Source organism: Protopterus annectens, chromosome 3.part0, assembly GCF_019279795.1.
Source record: "Protopterus annectens isolate FY-2018-M chromosome 3.part0, PAN1.0, whole genome shotgun sequence".
Lineage (NCBI taxonomy): Eukaryota > Metazoa > Chordata > Ceratodontiformes > Protopteridae > Protopterus > Protopterus annectens.
The window spans coordinates 900,810,576-900,836,510 of NC_056731.1; the positions used below are offsets into that span (position 1 = coordinate 900,810,576).

Genomic DNA, 25,935 nt, shown 5'->3' on the forward strand with positions numbered 1-25,935 from the left:
TGCCCAGGTTTTCTTTTGCATCTCAGTATGCAGGTCTGCTTATCCTCATCTTCCTCCATTAGATATGAGGAGTTTTATATGATACATTAGTTCTCGGTTACCTTGTCAAAGGTGTGACAGTAGATGAAGATGTCTGGACTGTGTTTCCCATTCCTCAGATGGCATCTTTGAAGCTTCCAAGGGTCTGACCCAGGGAACTGCTTAGGAGATCTAACCAGTGACGGGGGGGGGGGTCATAAATTAATCAGTTGTGTTCAACTCTCTGTGGCTACTTTCAGTTTATTGATTAAGTGACTGATGGTGGGACTTGAGTGATGCTATTTTCTTTAAGCATGAGAAACACACACTGATGGAGGCCTGTATGCATTGGTATTGAGGTTTCTTTTCCTTAAGATACATTGCCAATTGAACTGATTATAATTTGTGTACTTGTGTATGGGTCAGTGCCACATGCAGTTTTGTTGTATGTGTTTAAAGTTTTCTGTTGCTTGTTATTTTGCTTTACTTATTTTAGTACAGGTTGTGTACCCTGCATGCTGTCTCCCAAGCCCATACTTACACTTATCAAGGGTATCAGAACTCATCAGAGATTTGCGATGCATGGCTAGGCTTAAAAATGCCCATGTGGTCATTAGCCTTGTAAACCCCTATGAACCTATATGGAGTGAAAGGTTGTATTTTCAGTAGATCAGCTTTTAATAATGGCATGTTGATTTTGTTGCATAAAAATCAGTTGGATAAAGACTACAGAATTGTGCTGCCTGTGTGTGTGTTCCCAGACATGCAACTTTGAGTTTAGTGTCAGAAAATTAAATATGCCTGTGAGAGCTCCCTTTGCTTAGGAGATGCTCAGAAAACATGGCCAAGATTTTGTCAGACATCTGGAAATGTAAACTTGAGTTTTCATAATGGTCTTTTATTTGGGCTCATCTTTATCAGGTTGCATACCTGTAATAACGTGCTGTGTTGCGAAGTGCCCTCAGTGCACACACAATCTATTTATATATATATATATATATATATATATATATATATGTATATATATATATATATATGTATATATATATATATGTGTGTGTGTGAATGTGTGTCTCATATATATATATATATATATATATATATATATATATATATATATATATCGTATAGAAAGTATGTATATTAAGTATATATTAAAAGAGCAAGTATTTATATATATGTAAATATATTTATGGGTTCACTTTGGAATCTCGAAATGTCGAATTTCAGTATCTCGAGACCAAAGTGTCGAAACTGCAGTTGCGCGAAGCTGCAGAATATCGAACCCAAAATGTCGAACCTGCAGTAGCGATGGGGCTTTGAGTAAGTGTAATGTTTTTGAAGAGATTTGGGGAATATATGTGAGTGTGTTCGGGGGTTTTAGGTGTGGGTTTAGGATAGGGTAGGTAATGGTGTGTGTGTGTAAGTGTTGAAAGTGGTGGTGTTTGTATGTATGTGATGTGTGTTTGTGCAAGGGGGGTGTAGAATGTGTGGTGGTGTGTTTTCTGTCTTTCGGTTTTTAGTGTGACCTCAGAGTTAGTATATATAATTGGGGGGGTGCAGGGGTGCTTGCCCCCCCGCATATAAGAAGGTGTGTGTGTGTTTTGTTGTGCTCGTGTGTTGATTTGGTTTGTTGTAGTGTCGGGAGGTAGGTGTATTTGTTTGTGTGGTGTACTGTTTTTTTTCACTTTCGCGGTTTTGGGTTTGAGTTTTTGGCTTAATAGTCTCGAGATACTGAAATTTGATATTTCAGTATTTCAGGATTGTAAAGTGAATGTATGTGTGTGTGTGTGTATATATATAATATATACACACATTTTTTTTTTTGTGATCCACAGTTAAGATCTTAATCGGTTTTATTCTCATTTCTGTGTTCATATGTTACATGCCAACACAAGGTCCATGTGTCAGTGATTAAACCCAGTCACTCAGAGGAACCATTAGGTGAAATGTTTGCCCTTTGTTACCAAATAGATGACAGCTGGTTGAGAGCTTCTTGCAAGGGGACAGGCAAGTCCTCCTTCCAGGTCACTGGTATAAGATGGACTATTGTTACTACCAAAAAAACAAACTTGGTAAAAGACCAGTTGCAAGAATGGGCAGTGCCAAATCCAGATGCAGTAATAATACTGTTTTATTAAAAGTTAAGTGCTTTCATCCCAAAATACCGGTACTTCATCAAAACTAGTTTATACACATCATTCTCCTTTATTTATATATATATATATATATATATATATATATATATATATATATATATATATATATATATATATTCCAAGATTAACAAATACCCAGTCACAACACATAACTAACTGATCAGTCATTAAACAGTCATTACGTTAACACCAAACCTAAATAAAAAGTAGTAACCTTCAGTTCATAACTATATTCCTATCTAAAAGCTGCAGGCTACAAAACTATAAAGATACTCAATGATACTAAACAGACTAACATCTTGAAAATGTATATGTTATATACTTAATCCAGAATTTATTTTAAATGTACATTATGTAAAAATCATTATACAAGGTATTAAAGCATGATTTAAGCTATAAATCCTAACCAACATTAGCGGAATAAAATAGCATCCAGTGTTAGTCAAAAGAAAAAAAAAATGGGAAGCTCCTATGTTACAACTTCATTGCCTTTAACTTTAATGCACTGGAAACAGATATTGCAACATTTAATATGGGCGTTTCACTAATGTTCAAACGTAGCTGCCGCTAACTCTGTAATGGCCACCTGTTCCAGTACAATTTTTTTTTATTTTTACCACATATAGTTTTGTCTGTACAACACATTTGTCTCCTTTTTTGCCTAACATCATAGAGATGTTGATAAATTCCCCTTCAAAGTGAATGTTTGGTCTTTCCAATGTAGGTGGAGAAGCAAAAATCACACAAGGCCAAATATATACTGTTCCATTAGCATGTCGGTTTAAAACTCTGCTTAAAATAAAAAGCAAAATTTAAGTTGGGTAATCTTAATCACCTCACCTTCATAAATATAACTACATTGTCTACAAGCTCCCCATCTTTTAGTGCTCTTTGTAAACCCTGTGTTGGCATTTCAGCCAAAAAAAGTAACTCTTTCAATTTTCTCCTTTAATTTAATGCATCTTTTGTATGTTCTGTACCTGCTGTCTTAATTCTTTGTCACCCCCAAATATCTTCCAGGTAGTATAACCAAGTTCTTAATATTACTTTGAGAGTAGTTTAACACCAAACTGTTAGAAAAAGAAGCCTCAGTCTTGTTGCTTTTCACATACCTGCTCAACCTTTGTTCAACCACAGGTGCACCTCTTCCCAAAATATGAGAAAATTTTGAACCCCTTTCCCTCTTGATTTCTTGTCGGATCCCTACAGGCAGACCTTCAGGATAGCCTTTCTCATGAAACATGGACTTCAGATTTCTGCTTGTAAGTCCACATTATCTAAAATAATCCTGGCTAGTTACACCATTTGGCCTTTTACCAAACTATGTTTTTGTTTAAAGGAGTGGCAACTATCAAAATGCAGGTAACTGTTAGAGAACATGGGCTTTCACTATAACTTAGACTTAACTTCTTAAATTAGTCTTTCTCCAATAAAACATTCAAGTAATTGATGCTGTCAACCCAGAAGTTGTAGGTGAAATGCAAAAAACTAGTAGTACCATTTAAATTTATAATGTTGAGGTTCTTAGCATAGGTGCAAGGGAACACGTACCTCTGCTTCCAGTACCACATTATATCTGTGTATAACAGGGCACAATCAGTACCCACGCTGTTTGGTCTAAAATGCACACCCTTACAAAACACAGGTGTTGCTCAAGTCGTCTTCTTCTTTAGGCTTTTCCCGGTTAGGGGTCGCCACAGCGGATCATCTGTCCGCTCATGATTGGCAGTGGGGTTTTACAGTGTCTAGTTGCCAGCCCGGCGCCCAACCTTCCACAGAAGACACACACACACACACACACACACACACACACACACACACTCACACTTAGGGCCAATTTAGAGTGTCCAATCCACTTACTGCATGTCTTTGTAATGTGGGAGGAAACCGGAGCACCCGGATGAAACCCACGCGACCACAGGGAGGACATGCAGACTCCGCACAGAAGGCACCCCAGCTGAGGAGCGAACCGGAGAACCTCTTGCTGTGAGGCGGCAACGCTAACTGCTGCACCACCGTGGCCGCCCACAGGTGTTGCTCAAAGTAAATTCCATAAACTCAGATATCATATTTACCTTATCATTGCCAAACTTTGATAAGCCCCTCACCTTCCAATTCTCCCATATTGGCTACATTACTCAAGTGAACTGACCCCTCGTGCTTTTCTAATGCAGTTTGGACTTTGGACTGTGGCAATATTGAAGAGGAATCCAAGTTTGCCGTGATTTTGAAAAGCATCACCAGGGCCAATGGGTTCTAGATGTGGTAACTTCTGAACGTTTCTTGGAAGCATACAGTTTCTTACCCGTAAGGAACTCCACTATTATCAGTCAGTGTCAGTTTCAAGGCTACTGTTCAGGGAGACTGTAAAAGGTGGCCCTGTTTTGGAAGAGTACACGGGGTTTTACTATTTGTTTGTGGTCCAAAAGCAGAAGGATGAGTTGTGTATTTCATTTCAATTACTGTAACCAGCTCATCTTTTAAAGTTGTTCTTTTCACTTACCCCTGGCCTTAAGTCCACCATAACATCCTGTCATCCCATTCTTTATTTTGTCAGTGCAGGAGCCCTGTAACCTAGTTATTCCATGGCTGAGACAAATTCTTTTAGGCCTTTTTGTTCCTCATTGGCAGGAAGAGTTTTGCTGTGACAGGCCATTATTTACAAGAGGTCTGCTCCCTCCCTGCCTATCTCTATCCATACTTAGCTGGTGAACTACACTACTGCTGCTTTTCAGAAGAGGTTCTAAGGGCAGATGTTCTTCATTGCTTGCTGCATTGTAGTCGGGTAGTCCGGAGTCGCTGTCCAGTCGGTAATAGATCAGTGAGTATGACGCGGGGTGCGGGCGCGCGGACGAGACTGGCCGCCAGTCAGGGTACTGCAGACCCACACGCCATATCGCGTCTTTTTTTTGTCTTGATGCCGCATGAACCATGCAGTTTTTAGTTTTGAGTGCAGGCGCTCTGAAATGAAATTTTCTGAAGTCGGTCAGACCTAATCAAAGTGGTTGGCAATTCTGCTAGAACATTTTTGTTTTTCTTGCCTCAGTATTTAACGGATGTCACTTTACTGTTGCAGGATGTGCCTTCAGGGTAGGCCAGGCTGAGAGGGTAACTGTTCTTTCCTCTCTTCCCAAGGTAGTTAGAGCCTCCTCCTTGTTCCAAAAAACAAGAGAGAGGCCAGCCAAGTTTAGCTTCAGGGCTCAGTGGGGGCACAGGTGCTGTTTCTAAGAAACATATGCTTAAATAAATGAAAATGGCAGAGTGATGATTTGATTATGATTAGAGGTTCCTCCCCCTCCTGATAAGAGGCCTAGGTTTGAGAGTGAGTTTGAGTTTTTTGAACAGTCAGAGGCTTCTTGAGTCTTCTGGTGAGACTTGGAGTAGTATCCTCCTTTCTGATTCTGATGTGGATGATGATTCCTCCTACAGCTTCTCCTCCTGAGGATTTCTGTCCTTTCACAATTGAAATCTAAGGTGGATGGAGTTGCTGATTAGTTCATGTGTCTGAACAAGTGGGTAAGCATTCTTTGCAACATGCCTTGAGGATCAGAATTTAGCTGAGCATGTTAAGACAGGATTTTGGATGCTCCTTTTTTACAGTCTGATGTGTTGTGGTTCGCGCCTGTGGAAGCAGTTTTAAAGAAAATGGAGGACAAGTTAAAGATTTTGTTGCAGCAGCCACACAGTTTTAGTAGAAATGGCCCACTAAGGGATGCCTGCCTTTTCAGCTGCCAGTAGATTAAGACTGTCTCTTTTCAAGAAAATTGGGATTTAATTACTAAGACATGTGCTTTCTGGGTGTGAGACTGAATACAGCAGCCCAGATGGCCTTTTAAAACGGACAAAACAAAAGAGTCTATCCCTTAATGCCAAACTGCATATGAGGAAGCTGCAGTGGTATCTCAAAATGTATGGACACAGCACTGCCAGGATTTGGACACTGTCATTCAAATAATACCTTGCCTTCAAAAAGCTCATCTAAATGGAAAGTGGATACAAGACAAGTGGCCTGCCAGACTACAGCATCTACATATCAACATGAAGGAGATGTTAGCAGTCCAGTTTGCATTAATGGCTTCCAGGGCAGGTGTTGATTCTAACAGACAACACAACTGTCATGTGGTACATCAACAAACAAGGGGAACACATTCTTATCCTCTATGCAGGCAAGCAATGATTTTATGGGAGACTGCGCCAGCTTGCAACTAACTCTTCAGGCAAGGTTTCAGCACAGAACTCCTTAGCAGATGTGTTAAGCAGACAAAGCATGGATCCCCACGAGTGGAAACTGGATCTTCATGTATGTCAGAAATTGACAGTGTCATGGGGAACTCCAGACATAGATCTGTTCGCTTCTCCACTAAACCACCAGCTGCCAAAGTTTTGCACAAAGGGTTTCATCACACAGCTTGGAAAGTGGATGCTCTTTCTTTCAGTTGGAAAAATCTTCATGTGTATGCCTTTCCACCTCTGCCTCTTCTTCCAAAGGTGCTCTTAAAGGTCAGACAAGACAAGCCAAGGATGATTTTAATAGCTCCAGATTGGCAACACTGGTACCCACTACTAAGGAGTCTGGTAAGGAAGCCTCCATGGCCTTTACCTTGATTCCACATCTGTTATCTCAGAAGGACGGTCATCTGCTCAATGTCAAGCTTCACTCTCTTCATCTAACAGCCTGGCATATTCTGTGTTGAAACACAGCAGGTCTCAACTTCCTCAACAAGTTTTAAATGTGATTATGGAAGCTAGAAGACCTAGTACAAGGAAAAAATGGAAGATTTTTTTTTTTGAGTACAGCAAAAAGATTGGGAGATTTCTGAGCCTAATTTGAGTGTGGCTCTTCAATATCTTACTGAGTTATTGGACAAAGGTTTGTCCTTCTCTTCCATTAAGATTCATGCTGCGCAATTTCAGCTCACTATGATTGTGACCCACCATTGTTTTCGCATCCTTTGTTCAAGCAGTTTCTAGAGGAGGGGCAAAGAATATAAGACCCACGTGAGCCTCCTACTCCTGCTTGGGATCTCAATTTTGTGTTGGAAATACTGCTGAATTGAAATACTTGTCATGGAAGACTGCTTTTCTGTGGCTATTACTCTGCAAGAAGGGTGTCTGAGTTGCAGGCCCTTATGACAGAAACCAAACTATTCATTTGCCTACTTTTTGTTATTTGAGCAGGACTAAGGATTTTAGGCAGTCTCAGCAGTTGTTTGTTTCTTTTGCTTTGAGTTCTGTGTCAAAACAAACTATTTCTAGGTGGATTGGGTTTTGCATTGCATTTTGTTATTCCCATCATGGCAAGGAGATTCCAGCTGGGATTAGGCCTCATTCCACTAGGGCTACTGCCACTTCAACAGCATTTCTAAGGGGGGTGGCAACTAAGGATATTTTGGAGGCAGCTACTTGGAGTTCAGTGCATACTTTCTCTAAGCATTATCACCTTCCTCTCTACTCTAAGTCTAGGGCTGGTTTTGCCACAGCTATTTTGCAAGGCATGTTGTCAGCTCCTGCTTCTTTATGATTTGCCAGCCTCCCTTACCTCTGCTTTGGGATTCTACCCAATAGTTAGGACTGCAGCAGTGTGGAATGAAGAACATAGTACAGTTTTGTACCTACCATAAATGTAGATGTTCGAGGATCCACATTGCTGCCTCCCTCCTTCCCTCTGTGTTTAGGGTAGGTGTGGTTATATGCTGATAATTTTGTATATATTGTACATATTTTTGGTGCAGGTATATTGGGCCTTGTCTTTTAGGGTCTTCTGACATCTGGGGCAAGAAATGGACAGCGGACTACCCAATAGTTAGGACTGCAGCAATGTGGATCCTCGAACATCTACATTTATGGTAGGTACAAAACTGTACTTCCTTCACCCACATTAACCAGAGTCAATATCCTGGCCTGTGTTGCATGCATCACCTGTTCAGTGGCTTCTACTTTCAGTACCTCAGTCTTGCTGTTTAGGTCAGTGGTGCAGCAGTCATATTCCCCCTCCAAGGATGTGCAGGTTGGCATCAGCTGATTACCATCATCCTCTTTGCCTTAGTCTTTCCAACTGCTAGTCAAAACCAAGTTGTATAGGTTTTGTCAGTGCTTTTATTCCCCTGTACCACAGGGTTGCACCTCTGTTCATTTTGATGATCATGTTGCAGGGTCCTTTGACCTTGCTCCAGCAGTTTGCCCTTCCCAGATATAGACACCTTTTGGCACATCCATAAAGGAGATTATTCTGGTTAACTCTGTGTAGTCGTTAACTTTAGTCTGCATAGTAATGCCATTTGGTCTTTCATTGTTACCTGGAGTTTTTATCAAGATGATTGCTATGTTGACCAAAGCTTTGAAGAAGTTCATGTTTTCTTACTTGAGTAACTTGCCTTCCAGGAGCCCCTTGAGAGTATTCACACAGCATGTGTTTGCATCATTGCAGTCCTTGGAAGTCACCCTGGATTGGAGGAAGTTTTGTATGATTTCATGACAGACCCTGTTCTTGCAGGCTGGACATTTTACCTAGATTCCCATATGTTGCATGAAATGTGGTTCCCCTCTGCTAGTGGGGCTTGGCATCCACAAACTGGAGATAAGAGTAGTCTTCCTGAGCGGTTTAACCTTTGAGACAAATTTGTTCCAGATCTTCTGTCATGTTAAACAACCAGTCCATGTTATATTACTACGGGCGTATGAGGTCATATCCTTTGTGCAGGGAGGTGATGTTTATCTTGCAGTGGGCCATTAACATGGAACAGCTCTCTCAGAAGTTCACATCTCTGTGCGAGTGAATGAGCTGTAGATTGTGAGTCACTCCTACAGTCCTTACTTGGAGTTGTGGAATCAGTGGCTGTGTCTGGGCTGTGTCTCGTAGGAGTCGAGCTGCCCACAGTTTGACCTGTTGAATATTTGAGTGCAGTCCTTCCCTTCCTCTGTTCCTTTCATATGACAAAGGGCAAAGTACAAATGGATTCATGCTTGATCACTCTCTCTCTCATTTTGAGAGTTTCCCACATTTTTATGCTGATTTTCATGCATCTTTGTAGAGATTAAGGAAGAAAAATCAAAACTCATTCTGATCACTATTTCGTATTTGAGCAGGTCATGCCATCAGACTGTCAAGAAGGATACATCTCCTATGGTTGGAGTAATGGCCAGCTCCACCTCAACACCTGGCTTCTGGTGTAGTTTCTTTGATCTTGCCAGGTTTGCCAGCTGGGATCAGGGTTTATTATGGAAGCTAAGAAGCCTACTTATAAAAACTTGTGCATCCAGGTAGGAAGTATACTCTATTTGGGTTGTGAGGTTTGTTTCCCTGTAGTACCCCAGTTACTTAGTTTGCAGGGCACCAGTACAAACTCGTGGACACAATACCTGATGACCAAGGAAACTTCTCCCATTAGCCTTGTAAGTGGTATCACCAGCACAGGGACAAGAGCTGTTTGGAGTGAACATCTAGGCAACCATGGAAATTGCTTGTGCCTCACCAATGTCCTGGCAATAAGGGAAGTTTCCTTTTAAGTACCTAACACCTCTTTTGGAACTTGTGACCTGCTTCATTGCTGGGGCCACTACGCTACCTCATAGGTTGGTAATAGGCTATCGGCCCTAGGCCTATACAAGTCTAGCCATAACAATTCCCTGGCTGTTTCTTCCCACACTGTTTACTTTCCTGGACCCCTGTCTAGCAGTGCGACTGACATGATCCCCGGGGTGAATTTCCTTTCTCCCATCCAATCATCAAGGTTCCTTTTCAAGAGGGCCAAAGAGGCACTCTGCTTGACATGTATGGGCAGTCTATTCCAGAGTCTGGGGAGTCTCTGGGTCAGGAACCTATCCCTCCAGCATGTTTTGTTTATTGTGATGACAAGGTTTAGATCCCCTGGAGCGTGTGGCTCTGAGAGATTGGGATGTCTTTAAGTGTAGCATGTCCAACCGCTCTGAGTTTGACGTGGCCTTGTATCCTTGTTGGAGTAGACGATATGCGACAGAGTATAGCTGGAACTTTTAAAGGTGGTCAGCATAGGGCATCTGCTTTAGGCCTGTGATTCTTTTAGTGAGGTATTTCTGCGGCCTTTCCAGTTGTTGCAGATGTCTTGAGAGGTGCATACTAAATGGGGCTTTGTATTCTATAATGGGTCTAATGAGGGATGAGTACAGTGAGACAATGACCTCCTTTTACATGATGAAAAGCCCTTGGTGATGAGGTGTGCCACATAGAAGCATTTCTTGACTGTTGTGGCGATGTGGTTGTTGGTGAGACCACTGTCCACCTGTGTCCCTAAGTCTCTTCTCACACTTTCGGTGTTTCGTGTACTGCCACCTATGTGGTAATTCACGGGTACATGTTTTTTCCCAAAGGGGATAACCATACATTTCTTGGCATTGAGCTTGAGCCCATGTCTCTGGCACCAAGCATCTGCTTCTGTAAGGCCCTTTTGTAGAGTATCCACATCATTTGGGGATTCAATAATGGCTCCCAGTTTTCAGTCATCTGCGAACTTTGTTAGCCAGAGTCCATTAGTGTTGGCCTGTACTTCAGAGAAGTAGACGCCAAACAAGAAAGGTCCCAGGACTGAACCCCTGAGGTACTCCACTTGTCTGGAGCTGGATTTAGAGTCAGCTACGTTTACAGTGTGGGTTCTGTCAGTAAGCCAGTTGGCAGCCCATCGAGTGACGTAGGGATTAATGCCCAGCTTAGTAAGTTTATCTGTGATTCCAGAGTGGGGGATGGTGCCTTACCCTCATCCACGGCTCTGGAGACTGATTCAAAGAAGTCAATCAGGTTCAGGAGACAAGATCGGCCCTTCACAAACCCAAACTGGGTGGGGTCCAGTGTTTTAATGTTGCCAATGTCTTTGCTTATAAGTTCCATGATAATACATTCCATGGCCTTGCAGATCAGGCTCGTCAGACTGATGGGGCAGTAGTTCCCGGGATCCAAGGTGGATCCCCCCTTGTGGAGTGGGATAACTGTAGCTGTGTGCCATTCAATGGGCACAAAGCCTGAGGTGTGGGTATGATTAAACATGACACTTAAGTGAGGTGCCAGTTCATTTTGTGGTTCATGTAGTACACAGCCCGGGATGTCATCTGGTCTCATGGATGCTATATTCTTAGCTTTGGAGAGTGTGTTTTTTTACCTGTGTGACTGTTATTACCAGAATTTGGCAATCTTCCGGTATTGAGATGGGCCATTTAGGGGGTGAGAGGGGGGTGAAGTTGGCACTGAATCGATCTGCCAGGATATTGGCAATATCCTTGGGATCAGTATATTTAATGCCATTCTGTTCTAGCTCAGAGCAGATCTGAGCATTGCCATTTAGATTCTTGACATAGTTATAGAATGCCTTGTGGTTGTCTTTGGATTCTTTGGCAATTTTATTTTCGTAACTAGCTTTGGAGGATTTTATGAAGGATCGCAGCTTCTAACTGAAGCTGGTAAGGGAGTTTTTTGCATCCTGGGTTTTCTTCTTTTCTGCAACAGTTTCTTCCTTTTGTTGTAAAGTTTGTTTATGGCAGGGGACCACCAGATTGGCTTCCTTTTTTTGGAGGAGAGCAACTTTGTTCTATTTGGGATGGCACGATTCATGCATGAGTGGATGTGCTCGTACAGTGCCTTAGTGTAGAACTCAGCAGTCGAACTTTCAGTTCCCATCTGCATGGGTGTCATGAAGTTTGTAACTTCTGACTTGAGTAGCATGAAGTTGGCTGTGGATAAGTTTTTTTATGGAAGTTTCCTTACTTGGGGGGTGGGGGTGGGATGTGGATGTTAAGGGTGATTAGCTTATGGTCTGACCTGACCAACGAGCGGATGACCATAGGGTGTGGAGCATCGATTTCCCATGTTGGTAATGACCAGGTCTAGGATATCGGAGACCCTGGTGGGACTATGGATTTAGTTGATCCAGGGCATTGGAATTTATGAATTCCAAGAACCGTTGCGCAAAGGTGTTGGTACATGAGTAGTTTTCCCAGTTAATGGCAGGGCAGTTGAAATCACCCAGTATTAGGGTGTTTGGTTGTATATTAATATTTTCCAGTATGTTTAGAAAGGTGTAGTGAGAATCTTGGGGCATGGTGGAGGATCTGTAGCAAGCTACAATTTGGATTACAGTCTTACCTAGTGTTAGTTGCACCTGAAGAATTTCAGACGCATTGTGTTGGGCAACTAACCTGGTGGTGTGAATATCCTTGGTGAATATGGACACTCCTTCACCTTTAGTGTTTCGATCCTGGTTTGGTGACCGAAAAGTGTGGTAAGAGTTGTAGCCTGGTATTGCAGGGGTACTCTCTGGAGCCTTGAACCAACCTTGAAACAGAACCAGCATTTGCATGCTTGGTTCTGTACACCTGCTGCTGTGTTTATGGCGTAGTGAGTTGGACACATATCCAAGCATCATCTCTCCTTCTGAGTGATTAAGATAAGACAGCCCAGTTTCTTCCCCTTCCCATTAGGATAGGCATGCCGATCCTCCCCACGCCAATTCCAGTTGGCACATTGGTCACTTTGGTCATAGTCTAGGCTTGATGCCTAAACACCAACACAGTTGGCCCTCCGTACTGGATTTTACAAGGTTTTTCAGAGTCTGGCTGTTGGAGACAGTGAATCCAACCAAGCACCTTTGAGGGAGTGCAGTTTCATAGATTAGCTGGCATGTTAAGAACATGTTATTTATAGTCATGTATAACAAAATTTATTTTTCTACTAATCATTTGTCCATTTTGCATTTAGGTGACAAGGCAACTGTATGAGCCATTGGTTATGCAGCTGATCCATTGGTTTACTAGCAACAAGAAATTTGAAAGCCAAGATACTGTTGCCATGCTGGAAGCAATACTGGTAACTTTTCTCACTGTTTTTATTCTGAATGTTTTTTGTTTTTTTCTCTACTTATCCATGTGTCCTCTTTTTTTTTTTTTCCTTTTGTTGCGTTGCTTTTACTAAGACAGTGTAATAATTTTTTATATTTCCAGACCACATCAGCTAGCTGTTATTTGCCAGTAGTGCTAAAACCCACTGACCCTAACTGCAGATATATGTACTGGAGCTTTCTACTGCCACCCAATCAAGACATTACTACAGATGCTTTGTGTACTGTTATTAACCAATGTTAAAGGATTAGTGTCATAGTTTATAAAAGGGCACTGTAAGAGGTGGCTTGTTCATTATTTGCAGTCTTTCATTTGAGCATCAGTCTGAAGTTGTTAATCATCTTCCTATTCATCACTGATGGGGTTTGGTTTTGAGCCCTCAGAACCAAGTCGGCCTAATACCAGGCTCACGTACACCAAAAACTCTCAAGCTAAGCTGCTACCTGCAATGTCCTTCTCCCAGTTACCTCCGATCTCATTTGCCGCACAGCCATATAGCAGAGTTTCACCGAGCTCTCCAGCTACGTGTTGTATTTTTTCAAACTTTTCAGTATTTTAGAAGTTTTTTTTCTCTTAAAAACTCTTCTATACCTACTTATCTTAACCAGCTCTACCCACGGGTATCTTCTTTTTAACATTGTTGGTAATGCCGTTCTTTACCCTCGTGGTATTCTCAATGCCACTGTTGGTATTTTCTTTTTTTTCTCTGTCCCTTTTTGGATTGTTGAATTTTTTTCTGAGTATGTCTGAAAAGAGAGACTTCAGGGTTTAAACATTGCACTTCCTACAATGGTAAACTCCCCAGTAGCGACCTGCATGAGGAATGTGTATATTGTCTGGGGGTTTCACACTTATCTGTGAAACCTCCTCCCTGTCAGATTTGTCAGTTTCAGTCAGCGGATGCTGAATGAAAGAAGAAATAAACTTATTTTGAAAGGCCTGCTTCCTTCTCCTTATTCTGAGGCTCTTTCTGCATCGGAGGTCTCAACCCCTCCATTTAAGGACAAAAAAGTCCTCATTCTGACCCTTCTTCACCGGCCAGTGATAAGGGCAAGCGTTATAAGCACAAGGCCCATAAGTCTTCCACAGAGCACAAAAACGTCTCCTCTGTTCCGACCACCTTGGCTCCGAGTTCTGTTCCTGTGGGTCTCTACAAACATTGTGATGACTTCCACATAGGTGCCACCCTCGCCACCGACTGTTACTGTTCCGACTGTGATTTCGGCTCCAGCATTGTTGCCTGCCATTACCTCTGCACAGATGTCTCCTATCTCTATTCCGAGATCGGTACCGATGACTTCTTCCGATAATGACTTCCACTCCAGCTATTCCTTCGGCTCAGAGCCCTTTCTCGGCACCAGTAGTCCCCCTTTTGCCTGTTTCGAAACTGGAATCCTTGGTGCCGACTTTTACTGCACCACAAACCCAGTGCTCCCTGTCTTTGGATCCGTTTTCAGGACAATCCTTTAGCCCTTTTCTGCATTGACCTGACTCCCCCTCCAGAGTGTCGGTAAGGTCCACCAGGAGTCTATCTGAACTGGATGTGGTACGCCTGTTCGATCAGCTGCTGACAGCTAGAGGGATTACAAATTTTCCTAAAACCCATCCCACTCCGGGTTTTGGGTCCATTCCCCCTGCGACTCCCACGTATTCTCCTCCCTTGGACCCTTCAGTTCTGGGGCCCATAGCCTCGGAGGCTCTGAGCCCCCTTTGGGTTTCGGTTCCTTTGGAACCACCCCTTCCTCAATCTTATGCTTGGAGGGTGAACTCCCGGCTCCAGGTACGGTTCCAGTTGTTTTATTGGTTCCGTCTTAGAACCCGGGGGTGACTCCTGCCCCGGTTTTGCTTGAGGCTCCATCCCCGGGAGCAGGCCGCGACCCCGGTTCCGAGATGGTCTTCCTCTTTTCCGGGCTCCCATTCCTCTAAGGGCGGGCCTGCCTTCCAGGTGATGGAGAGGGTGCTTGCTTCGGGAAGTGCACCTCCTACGTCGGACATTCCCCCCACTCCTTTTGAGCTACAGCTATCATAGGCCACCCCCCCAGGCCACCGAGAGCGCAAGCCTCAGGAAACCCCTGTACAGGGTAACCTCCTTTCTGAGTCTTCTTCAGATGCTCCCACTAGAGAACCACCTCGGAAACTGATGTGTAAGAGGAAACACATGGACTCCCCAGAGGAGTACCTCACTGAGGATGCGGATTACAATGATGGGGAAGGGTCCACACGTTCACCCCCTGATGATGTCTCCTTTGGAGACATTGTGGAAATTTTGAGGCAGAGGGGTGACTGGAAGCCCTCCAATCCTTCCACAGAGGAGTCTGTATTCCTGCAGGCCTTACACTCTCAGCCCTCTACTTCTTGGGTGCCCCCCCGCCGATGAGCTAGTCAAGCTCATCGTGCAGCGGGTGTGGAAGAAACCTGATACCGTTAAGGCCTTTCCCTGGATAACAGACGAGATATTTTCCCCTCCAGAGGAACAGCCCCATTGGTCTAGAGGCTTACCAATAGACACTATGGTGGTGGCAGTTGCCACAAAAAAGTACCCTGCGGAAGAAAGTCCTGCTGTCCATCCACCCATCAGAGAGTCCCAGGCGGTGGACAGATTAGGGAAGCGATTTTGCTTCAGCGACCTTTGCTGTCAGGTCTCTGAATTACTTGGCACATTTTACGGGGCTCCAAAGAGACCTCATCTCTGAACTCTCTGGAACCCTCGCGGGTCAAATTTCAGACTGGGCACGTGATAAAGTTGCTTCCCAGCTTGCTACCCTAGAGTTTATCTCCAACTTGTCCATGAGGTTGCTGTCCCACGCAACCGAAGGGGCGGCTAGGGCTGCGGGTGCAGTTGTAGTTATGAGATGCCATGCCTGGATGTGCATTTGTGACCTCGCGGACTCTCTTCCTTCTTGAACGCCCCTATCGAACCGTCCGCTCTGTTCGGTTCTGAAGTGAAGGACACATTAGCCAGGTGCAAGCAGTACGGAAAAACCTTGTCTGCAGTTGGCCTACATTTTTCCATATCTCAGTGCTCTTTCTCCACGAACCAGAGGAGTGGAAAGATATGGCACAAAAAATCTCAAGGTCCTTTCCATAGTGCACGTGGTGAGGGATTCCCCCAGAGGCAGAGGGGGTTCCAATAATAGAAGACATCCCTTTTGGGGCAGAGGGGGTCCCCAAAATTGGGACTCCAGGGATTCTTTCTCCGGACGACCTTATCAGTGCACCTGAAGCACTGCCCGATTGCTTTCCTCTGGAAGCAGTTGGGGCTCGTTTTTCTCTGCACCAAGCTGCCTGGCATTACCAACGATCATTGGATGCAGAGAATAATTTCCAGAGGTTATTACATCTCTCTAATCTCTTATCCAAGATCTCCAAAATGCCTTCCCGATGTTCCACCCAGTCAAAGGGAAGAGGCAGCTTCAGAAATAAGAAAGCTGTGTCTAAAACGAGTCATCCAACAAGTCCCCCCAGACCAGTGCGGATCTGGTTTTTACTCAAGATCCTTCTTGGTGCCAAAAGGGACTGGAGACCCATTTTGGATCTCGGCCAACTAAACAAATCAGTAGTTCAGACCAAATTCTGCATGGTCACACTACAATCCATTCTCCCATTTCTTCGGGAGGGTGTATTGATGTGCTCGATAGATCCCCGGGATGTGTATTACCACATCAAAATGGACAAGTGCTCCAGGAGTTTCCTTCACTTCCTGTTGGGAATCAATCATTACCAATTCAGAGCCCTGCCATTCGGTCTCTCGATGGCCCCCAGAGTGTTCACGAAATGCCTAGTAGTGGTGACAGCTCATCTGAGACTTCAGGGATTCCATGCATTTCCATATCTAGATGATTGGCTCCTCTCCGCCCCCACCAAGCACGTACTGGTCAGGGCCCTCTACTACACTCTAGCACTGGCGGAGTTCCTAGGCATCACAATACACTGAGAAAAATCCAACCTTCATCCCACCGAACAATTGGGATTTATAGGAGCAGTATTCAGTACTCAAACAAGCCAAGTCTCTCTTCCTCCTCACAGACTTCAGAAATTAAGGTTACAAGTACAAGTGATACTCTGTCGAAGGAAGGTTTTCTGCAAGGGAAGTTCTACAGGCTCTGGGGTCTATGGAAGCAGCCATCCCAATTGTTCCCCTAGCAAGATTGCATATGAGACTACTACAATGGCTCCTTTTGTCCCAGTGGATATCCAGTCTCCATCCTCTGAACTCACAGATCCTCATCACCAATTCCTGCAAACAAGGTGATCTCTGGTGGATGAGAACAGGTGAAAATCTTTGGTGCTGCCCCTTCCAGACTCCCCAACCCAACGCCACAATGACCATGGATGCTTCCCTGATGGGGGGGGGGGGGCACTTCCAGGGAAAAAACGTCCAAGGCACGTGGTCCAGCTTAGAGGTCAACTTGCATATCAATGTCCTGGAGTTGAGCGGTGCTGTTAACGTTGCAGGCACTTCATCTGCTCCTTCTGTCAGGAATGATTGCAGTCCAGTTGGACAATATGTCCGTCTAGTACATAAACAGGGAGTGACCAAATCCTACCCTCTATGTCGCGAGGCCATGAGAATTTGGCATTGGGCGATAGCTTCCAACCACTTTTTAATTGCAACGTATATCCTGGGGAGCTCCAATGTGATTGCGGACAGGCTTAGCAGATGCATCCTCTGTCCACACGAGTGGTCTCTCAACCCGAATGTGACTGAAGAAAACTTCAGCCGTTGGGGACAGCCTTGCTGCGATCTTTTCGCTTCCCCTTCAAACAAAAAATGCAGCAGCTACTTTGCCCTTTTTCCCCCAGACGGGGAGTCACCGAGAGACTCTGACTCATGATTGGCCCACAGGTTTCCTCTATGCTTATCCTCCGATACCTTTGAGATACCCCTGTTTCTAAATAAAGCAGTCTGGTTGAGATGCGAAGTGATCCTCATTGCCCCCTTCTGGCCTCGACAAGTGTGGTTTCCCTTCCCACGGCCTCACCTGTTACAACCTCCTTGGATTCTGGACACTCATCAGGACCTAATATCTCACCCACAAGGGCTGACTCCCCCAAATCTATCCACTCTCAAGCCGACAACTTGGTTTCTCCACTTGTATTAGTCGCCAGGCAGGAAACCCTTTCCTCACCTGTCCTCAATATTATTCTGGCCTCCCATAAACCATCCACCAGAAAACTCTACAGAGACAAATGGAAAAGATTTGCTATCTGGTCTAATAATCAGATGCTAGATACTTTTTCAACTCCTACAGCTGCTATACTTCAGTATCTTTCGGAGTTGTTTGACAATGAGGCATCAGCTTCTACTATTAGTCCATTTAGCAGCTATTTCCAATTTCCATAATGGTTCGGATGGCGTTCCCCTTATCTCCACCCGCCTTTGCAAGACCCTTCTCAAGGGAGTTTTCCATAGCAGACGACCTATCAGGCAACCTGTGGAGACTTGGAATCTCTCTCTGGTTCTACAGTCTCTCTCTCTACCCCCCTTTTTGCCTGCGGCGACATGTGATCTTAAATTCCTGTCATGGAAAATCATTTCTGGTAGCGGTCACATCAGCCAGACATGCAAGCCTTATGCATCAAGAGCCTGCATCTAATCTTCCATAAGGACAGAGTATCCCTTTGTACTAACCCATTCTGTCTCCCCAAAGTGGTGTCCGACTTCTCTGTTAACCAGTCCATTGTGCTCCCTGTGTTTTTTCCAAATTATTTCAACAAGGGAGAATGCTGTCTACATTCATTGGACGTACATAGACAACTACGCTTCTACCTGGACAAGACTAAGTCCATCCGCAAGTTGGACCAACTTTTCATTTCCTTTTCTGGTCCTAGAATGGGAGGTGCTGTATCAAGTTACTTTATCAAAATGGCTCCGAGATTGTATTATCTTTTCATACTCCCTAGCGAATGACTCTAAACCAGTTCAAATCAAAACTCATTCAACTAGTGCCATTGCAACTTCGGTTGCCTTTCACTCCAGGGCTTCCATGGATATTTGTGCAGCAGCTATTTGGGCTAAACCCCATACTTTCATCAAGCATTACAAATTGGATTTGGTCTCCAGGGGAAGAGGGCCTTCGGCTCTATGGTTCTCAGGAATGGTTCTCCAAGTAGCTTGGGATTCTGTCCCATCAGTGGTGAAAAGGAAGAAGATTAACTTCAGATAAAGAAGTTATGTCTTACCATAACGTTCCAACTGAGTTGATTGTCTTCCAGTCATCACACCCTCCCTCCGTCCCCACCAAAGGCTCCTGGTGGATCTTCTGGGTCCTTGTGGTGTTTCAGGGTTTCTGCACAGAAATAGCCTCTGTTTTCTGTTTCTTCTATATGTTGCATGCAAACTTGATCTGAGGTAACTGGGAGAAGGGCATTGTGGGCAGCAGCTTAGCTCGAGAGGTTTTGGTATACGCGAGCTTGGTATTGGGCCGACTCAGTTCCGAGGGCTCAGAACCGAGCCCATCACTGATGACTGGAAGAAGATCAACAACTCAGAATGTTATGGTAAGACATAACTTCTTTTTTAACTTTGAATCCTCTCCTGTTTTTCCTTAACCATATTTGCGGGGGGTCATCTTTCCATCTTCATAATCAACAATCAACTGTTAACCTGCATAATCTGTTACTTTGGAGGAGTGTCTATTGTGTCATGTAAAACAGATCCCTGAGCTGTGTGATACCAATAGAATATATAAAGGTGAACATTTAATATGTTTTTCACTTGTCTTGGACTGTGCATTTTCTAATGTTCAAGATCTTTATTTCAAGTGGTTTCTATGCTAAGTGGATTGCTGAATTTATTTGCTGTATTTTTAGTCAGTTTTCAAACTTAGAGTAAACGGCCAGTTTGGGCCTGCTGAGTCAGTCATCTAGAGCTTGGTGATGGTTAAACCAGGTGAGACTGGGGTGATTGCTTCGGTTATGGAAAAATAAACACTATTGGTTAGAGCTTTAGCTGTTTTTTCATTGCTTTTTCATTTTCCCTGTTTTGGTTTATGTTGCAAGGAGCTGCTGTTAGTGCTTTGGGTCTGTAATGTGCACTGCATAGATGGAGGCACTTATGGTTGTAACTGTACCTAATATAACTCAGCTCACTTGAGTCCAGTCAGTAGACTCCTGGATACAGGCACAGCAAGGTGCATAGCTGCATGATGTGCACAGCTGTGCACCTAACACCATGTAATTGAATCGTAGCAGCCCCTAGTGGCACCAAATTGAAACTTGGCCCAGAGAAGCCACAGATAGCCCCACATTACTGTTAAGTAAGGCTCCAGAACTGTGCTGTAACAATCACATATATACATAAGTTATACATTTACTTAAGCATACATAACTGTATAAATGCACCATCCACCCTTTAATTGATAAATGTCTCAATACACCATAAATCAGTCATTTAAACTCTGCAACTGTCTTTAAATCAGTCAAGTTTTACTTCACACTGGTCAGTATGGAAGGTCAGCCTACTTGTTCCCCCCTTTGTTGCCAAGTCTCATAGCACTAGGTAGTCTAAAGCAGTGTAATATTTGCCTTATGCTCACAGATAATAAACTCCAACTAAAAGCAAATAACTCTGTGAAAATATTTCAGAAATCAATGACTCGCTCTCACAAAACAACACAGGCTTGTGGCAATTTAATAATATACCATGTTATGCTCACAGTCCTAAAACATAATATAATGTTAGATGCTTACATTGTGAAGAAATCCTTAACCTAAGCTCCTAAGACCCATAAGGATCAAGTCTAAGCAAACATCCAAAACCAGCATTACAGCACATATCTCACTTTTAACAAACAATCCCTGTGAGATAAGAGTATCAGTTCCGGTACACCATACCACTCCACAAAATAAAATGTTTTAGTGATGGTTGACTCCACAGTGAGACAGACATTTCACATTCACTGGACAATGACAGTGCAATGGTAAACTTTTCGGTGCCAAGCTCTTAAAGCTCTCAAGGGGCATAAGGATCCTTACACCAGACAGATACAACTGATACAGTAGTTGTGCATGTAGGGGTGAGTGACTTCGGGCAAAAATTCCTGAGATAGATGTAGAGAGATGTAGTTAAGCTCTTTGTACATGTCACAAATAAAGACGATACCCGTATGCTGAACCAAGTTCATCTCTTCTCCATTTCTAGGCTTTATCCAGTGTTTGTTAGTAAGGAATGAGATGCTTGACTGTTCTATTTGTTTTTGCAAAGGATGTTCTGCATTTCTCATTCAAGGGCTACTGCATTCTGACTGAAGCCTTTGCTACTCTTTCATAGTGCCTTTTTTAGGCAAAGTTCAGTTAATGAACATTCCAGCCTAGCAAAAGCATCTGTATTAAGGCAAGGTCTGTTGAGATGGGGGCTTCCAAGATGGCTGCACATTGAGTAGCAGCTTAATTCTAGCTTTCCCAGTTTTGCAAACAGAAACTTGGCAGAGAAAGGCAATGGACCAAACTTTCTGGGTTAATTTCAGTAACTGGCTGGTAAGTGTACTACTTGGATGCCGGGAAGAAAGAAATCCAGAGGACCTGAAGGAAAATTAGCTACAAAAGATGATGAAGGAAACGCTAACTAGCAAAAGTACTGCAGCTTTTCAGTAAAAACCAGTGCAAGCTTACAGTGACTCCAAGTAACCTAGAGAAAGTATGAGGTAATTGCACACAGACCTGATTAAAATAAATGAAAATCGATGGAGTATATCAACTCAAACACTAAAATGATGGAAAAGATGGAAGACACTGTAAACTGTGTATATGCTTATGATCGACCGGTGGATGATCGAGCAGGTATGGCCGAAAGGAGTGCAGCAACATCTCAAAAATGCGATTGCAAATGTTGCGAATCGCAAAATCCCGTCCCCTTTTTGACCCATGTTAGCAGTTGTTTTAGGGTTTAGAGTGGTCGGAAATGTCGATTTCTGTGTTTTTACGACATTCTGACAGTTCGGCATTACAGGAGTCGCAGAAAAAAGTCAGTAAAATGTATGGTCGAGCAATGTGAGCTCATCCATATGAATATAAACCACTATAAACAGACATTCAGATAAGGTGATAACACTGAAAAACTCAGAGGTCAATATGACAAAAAGGCTGGCTGAATGTCAGACTACACAAGAAGAGATGTTTCAAAAAATAGGAATTAGGAGACAGACCGCATAGGGAAAACTTGAGATATTCTGTTGTACCAGAGAAGCTGGAATGAACAGACTGTATTAATTTTATGAAAGCACAAATAAGCAGCTGGACTGGTATTCCACAACAGGAATTGTTAACTGAAAGGGCACGTCATGTGTATTCTCCAAACCTGGCTATGAGAAAGTAACCTAGATCTTTAATAGTAAAGATGTAGTCTTACCAGCAGAAGGAGTTGATTCTGACAAAACTGTGGCAGAAGTACAAAGTACTAAAATTGGGAGACAAGTGTTTGTGGAGAAAGGCTACTACTCGTACACCAGGCAGAAGAGGAATAAATTTATTCCGTTATTCAGGGAGTGTCGAGAAGCAGGCATGAGATTCATACTGCTGTACCCAGCAATCTTCAAAATATTATTCCCTGGAGGGACAAAATAATTCTTTGACGAAGTACATACTAAGAAAGAAATACAAAAGTTTGTCCAACAAAAAGTGGGATAGGAGACAGAAGGAGATCTTTGTCTTGTTTGTTTGGTAGTAAAGACCAAAGAGAGACTGTGCCAGTGAAATCTTTTCCAGTGTTTCAGTGGAAAATGCTTGAGAGAAGGAAAAAACACAAGTCAACTAGAACAATCAAGAGTACCTTGCAAATGAAGCAGAGACAGGATTTGGGAGACTGAGATGAAGAGGAATAAAACCAGTAACTTGAAATTGACAAATGTGGGTTTACAAAGCAAAATTATATTGGGGAAACATGACACAACAAGAACATCTGGAAATACTGGACATTCTTGGACTTTGTTAAACTTGTAGGGGATGCTAAAACAGATGTCCTACTTCATATCATTAATGTTGGGAAAAATACTCCGGAGAAGGAGGGAGAAAGTTAACTTTAAGTAAAAATTTTTTTTTTCCTTAATGGTACTATTTTAATAGAGCATGATTTTCTTTGCATGCTATAAAGTAAAGATGTGTTGTTGTCAATCTCACCTTTATTCTCACTGATGGGTCGGATCCGATGCATCTGATCCATCTTGGCCTTTCTAAAAGCTCGAGGTCTTCAGAAAAGCTCATGGGCATCCTTCCCTACCCATAATGTAGTTCCCTAACTTCCTCAGATCTCGTTTGCTATGCTGTGAGGAGGTTCAGTAGCAAGCTCTGGGCCAAGTGTGTTCTTTATTGCTGTTTAAACTTTTACAGTTAAACATGTTTTACGCTGGATTTTTCATAGATATCTATATATCTATGTTTACCTTACCTGCCTACTTTAGTGTAGTTTTTCCTGGTAGTTCCTTATTTAGTACTCTTTGTTAGCATCCGTTTAAGTTAAAGGACGTCTAACATACGCCCGTTTTAGTTAGAGGGTGTTTTTCTTTCTTCCCCTTCCACTTGCCTTTTCTTTCTTTCTTAAATGTTATTATAAGCTTTAGAGTGAGTTAGTGTTTCAGTGGGTCCCTGGTTAGTATCTGTTTAAGTTAGAGGGCACCTAACTAACGTCCGTTTTAGTTAGAGGATGTTCCCCCACGCCCCATTTCTTCCCCTCAATTATTTTTAAAAAAAGTTTTCCACTTTCTTTTCGGAGTCCGTTAAGTTTAGAGGACTAGTTTTGTCTTGTGGTGTTTAGTGTGTGTACCGTTCTTTCCTAGTAGTTTAGAATGCCTCAAAAAGAAGGGAAGCCTCTTGGCTTAAAAAATGTGAGCAGTGTGTGGTAAAAAGATTCCCCTTGCTGACTTGCACAACTTATATGTGTACTGCTTTGGGGCCTCTTCATCTGCAGGAATCCTGCTCTATTTGTCATGCTTTTAATCAGAGAGCACTCATGGAAGTACAAGAGCAAGTTGATTCTAAAGGGGTTGTTAAAAACCCCATTTTCTGAGGCTATATCTCCCACATCCTCTTTCAAAATCGGAGAAATCTGAGAAATCAATGAAACGTCCTTCTCCAGCTCCGAAATCACCTTCGGAGCCGAAACGGAAACTGCCTAAACTTGTCTGCTCCAGTGGAAATTGGTGCAGTCAGCAATTACTGAATTACTACATCCAAGACTGTCAGAGAAAATGGAACCTTCAGCTCCAAAGTAAACATCAGCTGAGCCTTCGGTTCTGAAGTCTACTTTCCACCCAGTTGGAGCAAGATACCTCTGGGAGCCAGAGCTCTCTGCATGGGTCCTCTGATCTGGCTTGGATCTCTCCAGATCCTACCCTGCCTCTAGTGGCTTCAGAGTGGATGGGTTCAGCTCCTACCTTGGGTGTGGAGCTTCTGTCCTCTGCTGCAGAGATTCCATTGGCTCCGACAACCAGTTTTTCAAGTCCGGGGAGTTCGTCGGAGCAGGGGTGGACTGCTTTTGAAGTCATGAGGGTGATGACTACTTTCCAGTCCAAGACCTAATCTTCCACCTTGGTGCAGGTGTCTTTGCCTTCTCACACGTCCACAGAACCACAGAAATCCCAGGCCTCAGGATGTCCCTCATGGGACTCCCCCTCTTGTATAACCTCCCCAGAGTACCCCAGTGAGGAAGCCTCTTGGAAGAGCACATGCAAGAGGAAGCATCTGGACTCCCCAGAAGAGTCTGTCACATCTGATACTAACCTCGATGAAGCGGAAGGGTCCCCACAGTCACCTCCTGAAGATGTCCCTTTTGGAGACATCCTGGAAATTTTAAAACAGAGGTGACTGGCAGTCCACCTCCCCTTTTGCTGAAGAGTCTGTACACCTGAAGGCCTTTGGCTCTCTCCCTTCAACCTTCTTGGGTGACTCCTCCTTCCGATGAGCTTATCAGTTTTCATCTCTCAGAAGACTTGGGTGACCCCAGATTCCATAGAACCTACTCCTAGGAGACCTAATAAATACATCACAGCTCCAAAGGATAAGGCATTTTTAACGAAAGGTGCAGCAGTTGATGCCATGGTTGTGGCAGCGGCCACAAAAAAGGAACTGTTCAAGACCAGTTCCTCTATCCATCCTCTGAATAAGGATTCCAGGACCATGGATAGGTATGGGAAAGCATGCCTTTTCGTCAACTACCTTTACCTTGCAGTCACTGAACTACTATACCCATTTCATGAGACTACAGAGGGACCTGTTAAAGGAAATTTCAGACCCCCTCCAAGGAGCTGTAGTAGATGCGGTGGCAGATGGGCAACATGCAGCTCGTCACCCTCAATTTTGTCATCAACTCGTCCATGAGACTCGTCTCATATGCAGCAGATGGAGCGAGTAGGGCGGTGGGTTTAGCCATCTTTATCCAGGAGACAGGCGTGGATGCGCCTTTGCAATTTCATGGAGCCTTTCAAGTCTTCCTTTAACACCCGCTTTGACGGCTCATCTCTCTTTGGGTCTTAAGTTAAAGAAATGCTTACCAGGTGTCAGCAGGAAGGTAAGACTTTATCTGCCATTGGAGTATGATTTTCCACACCTACGAGACCATTTCCTAAGGGTCAGAGAGGTAGTAGGATAATGTGCCTCAGAAAATCAGAGGTCTTTCCAGGACACACAAGGTGGATGTTGCCCCACAGGCAGAGAGGAGAACCATAATAGAAGATGCCACCCTCGCAGCAGTGGACGCATGCAGAGAAATTTTCTTTAGCAGACCCTTACAGCCCTCCTTAAGGAGTGCCCGACTGCTCGTCTCTGGAGGCAGTCGGGTGCCTTTTGTCTCTGCACCGTGAAGCCTGGCAAAACTCATACAAATGGGTGCAGGATGTAATATCCAGAGGATACATCATTCCATTCTCCATCCCCGCTCCTGAAAACAAATCCTTATCAGACGTCC

The 25,935-nt window shown here is 43.5% G+C and overlaps 1 protein-coding gene across 1 annotated transcript in view; it reads left to right on the top strand.

Annotated features, from left to right (window-relative positions):
* PRKDC (protein kinase, DNA-activated, catalytic subunit) overlaps positions 1-25,935 on the top strand; it is a 4,917,417-nt gene that overhangs the window by 2,147,993 nt on the left and 2,743,489 nt on the right. The window contains exon 21 of the mRNA XM_044065724.1: positions 12,898-13,005. Within this exon, the coding sequence (XP_043921659.1) occupies positions 12,898-13,005 (108 nt within the window). The remainder of the gene's footprint in view (positions 1-12,897; positions 13,006-25,935) is intronic.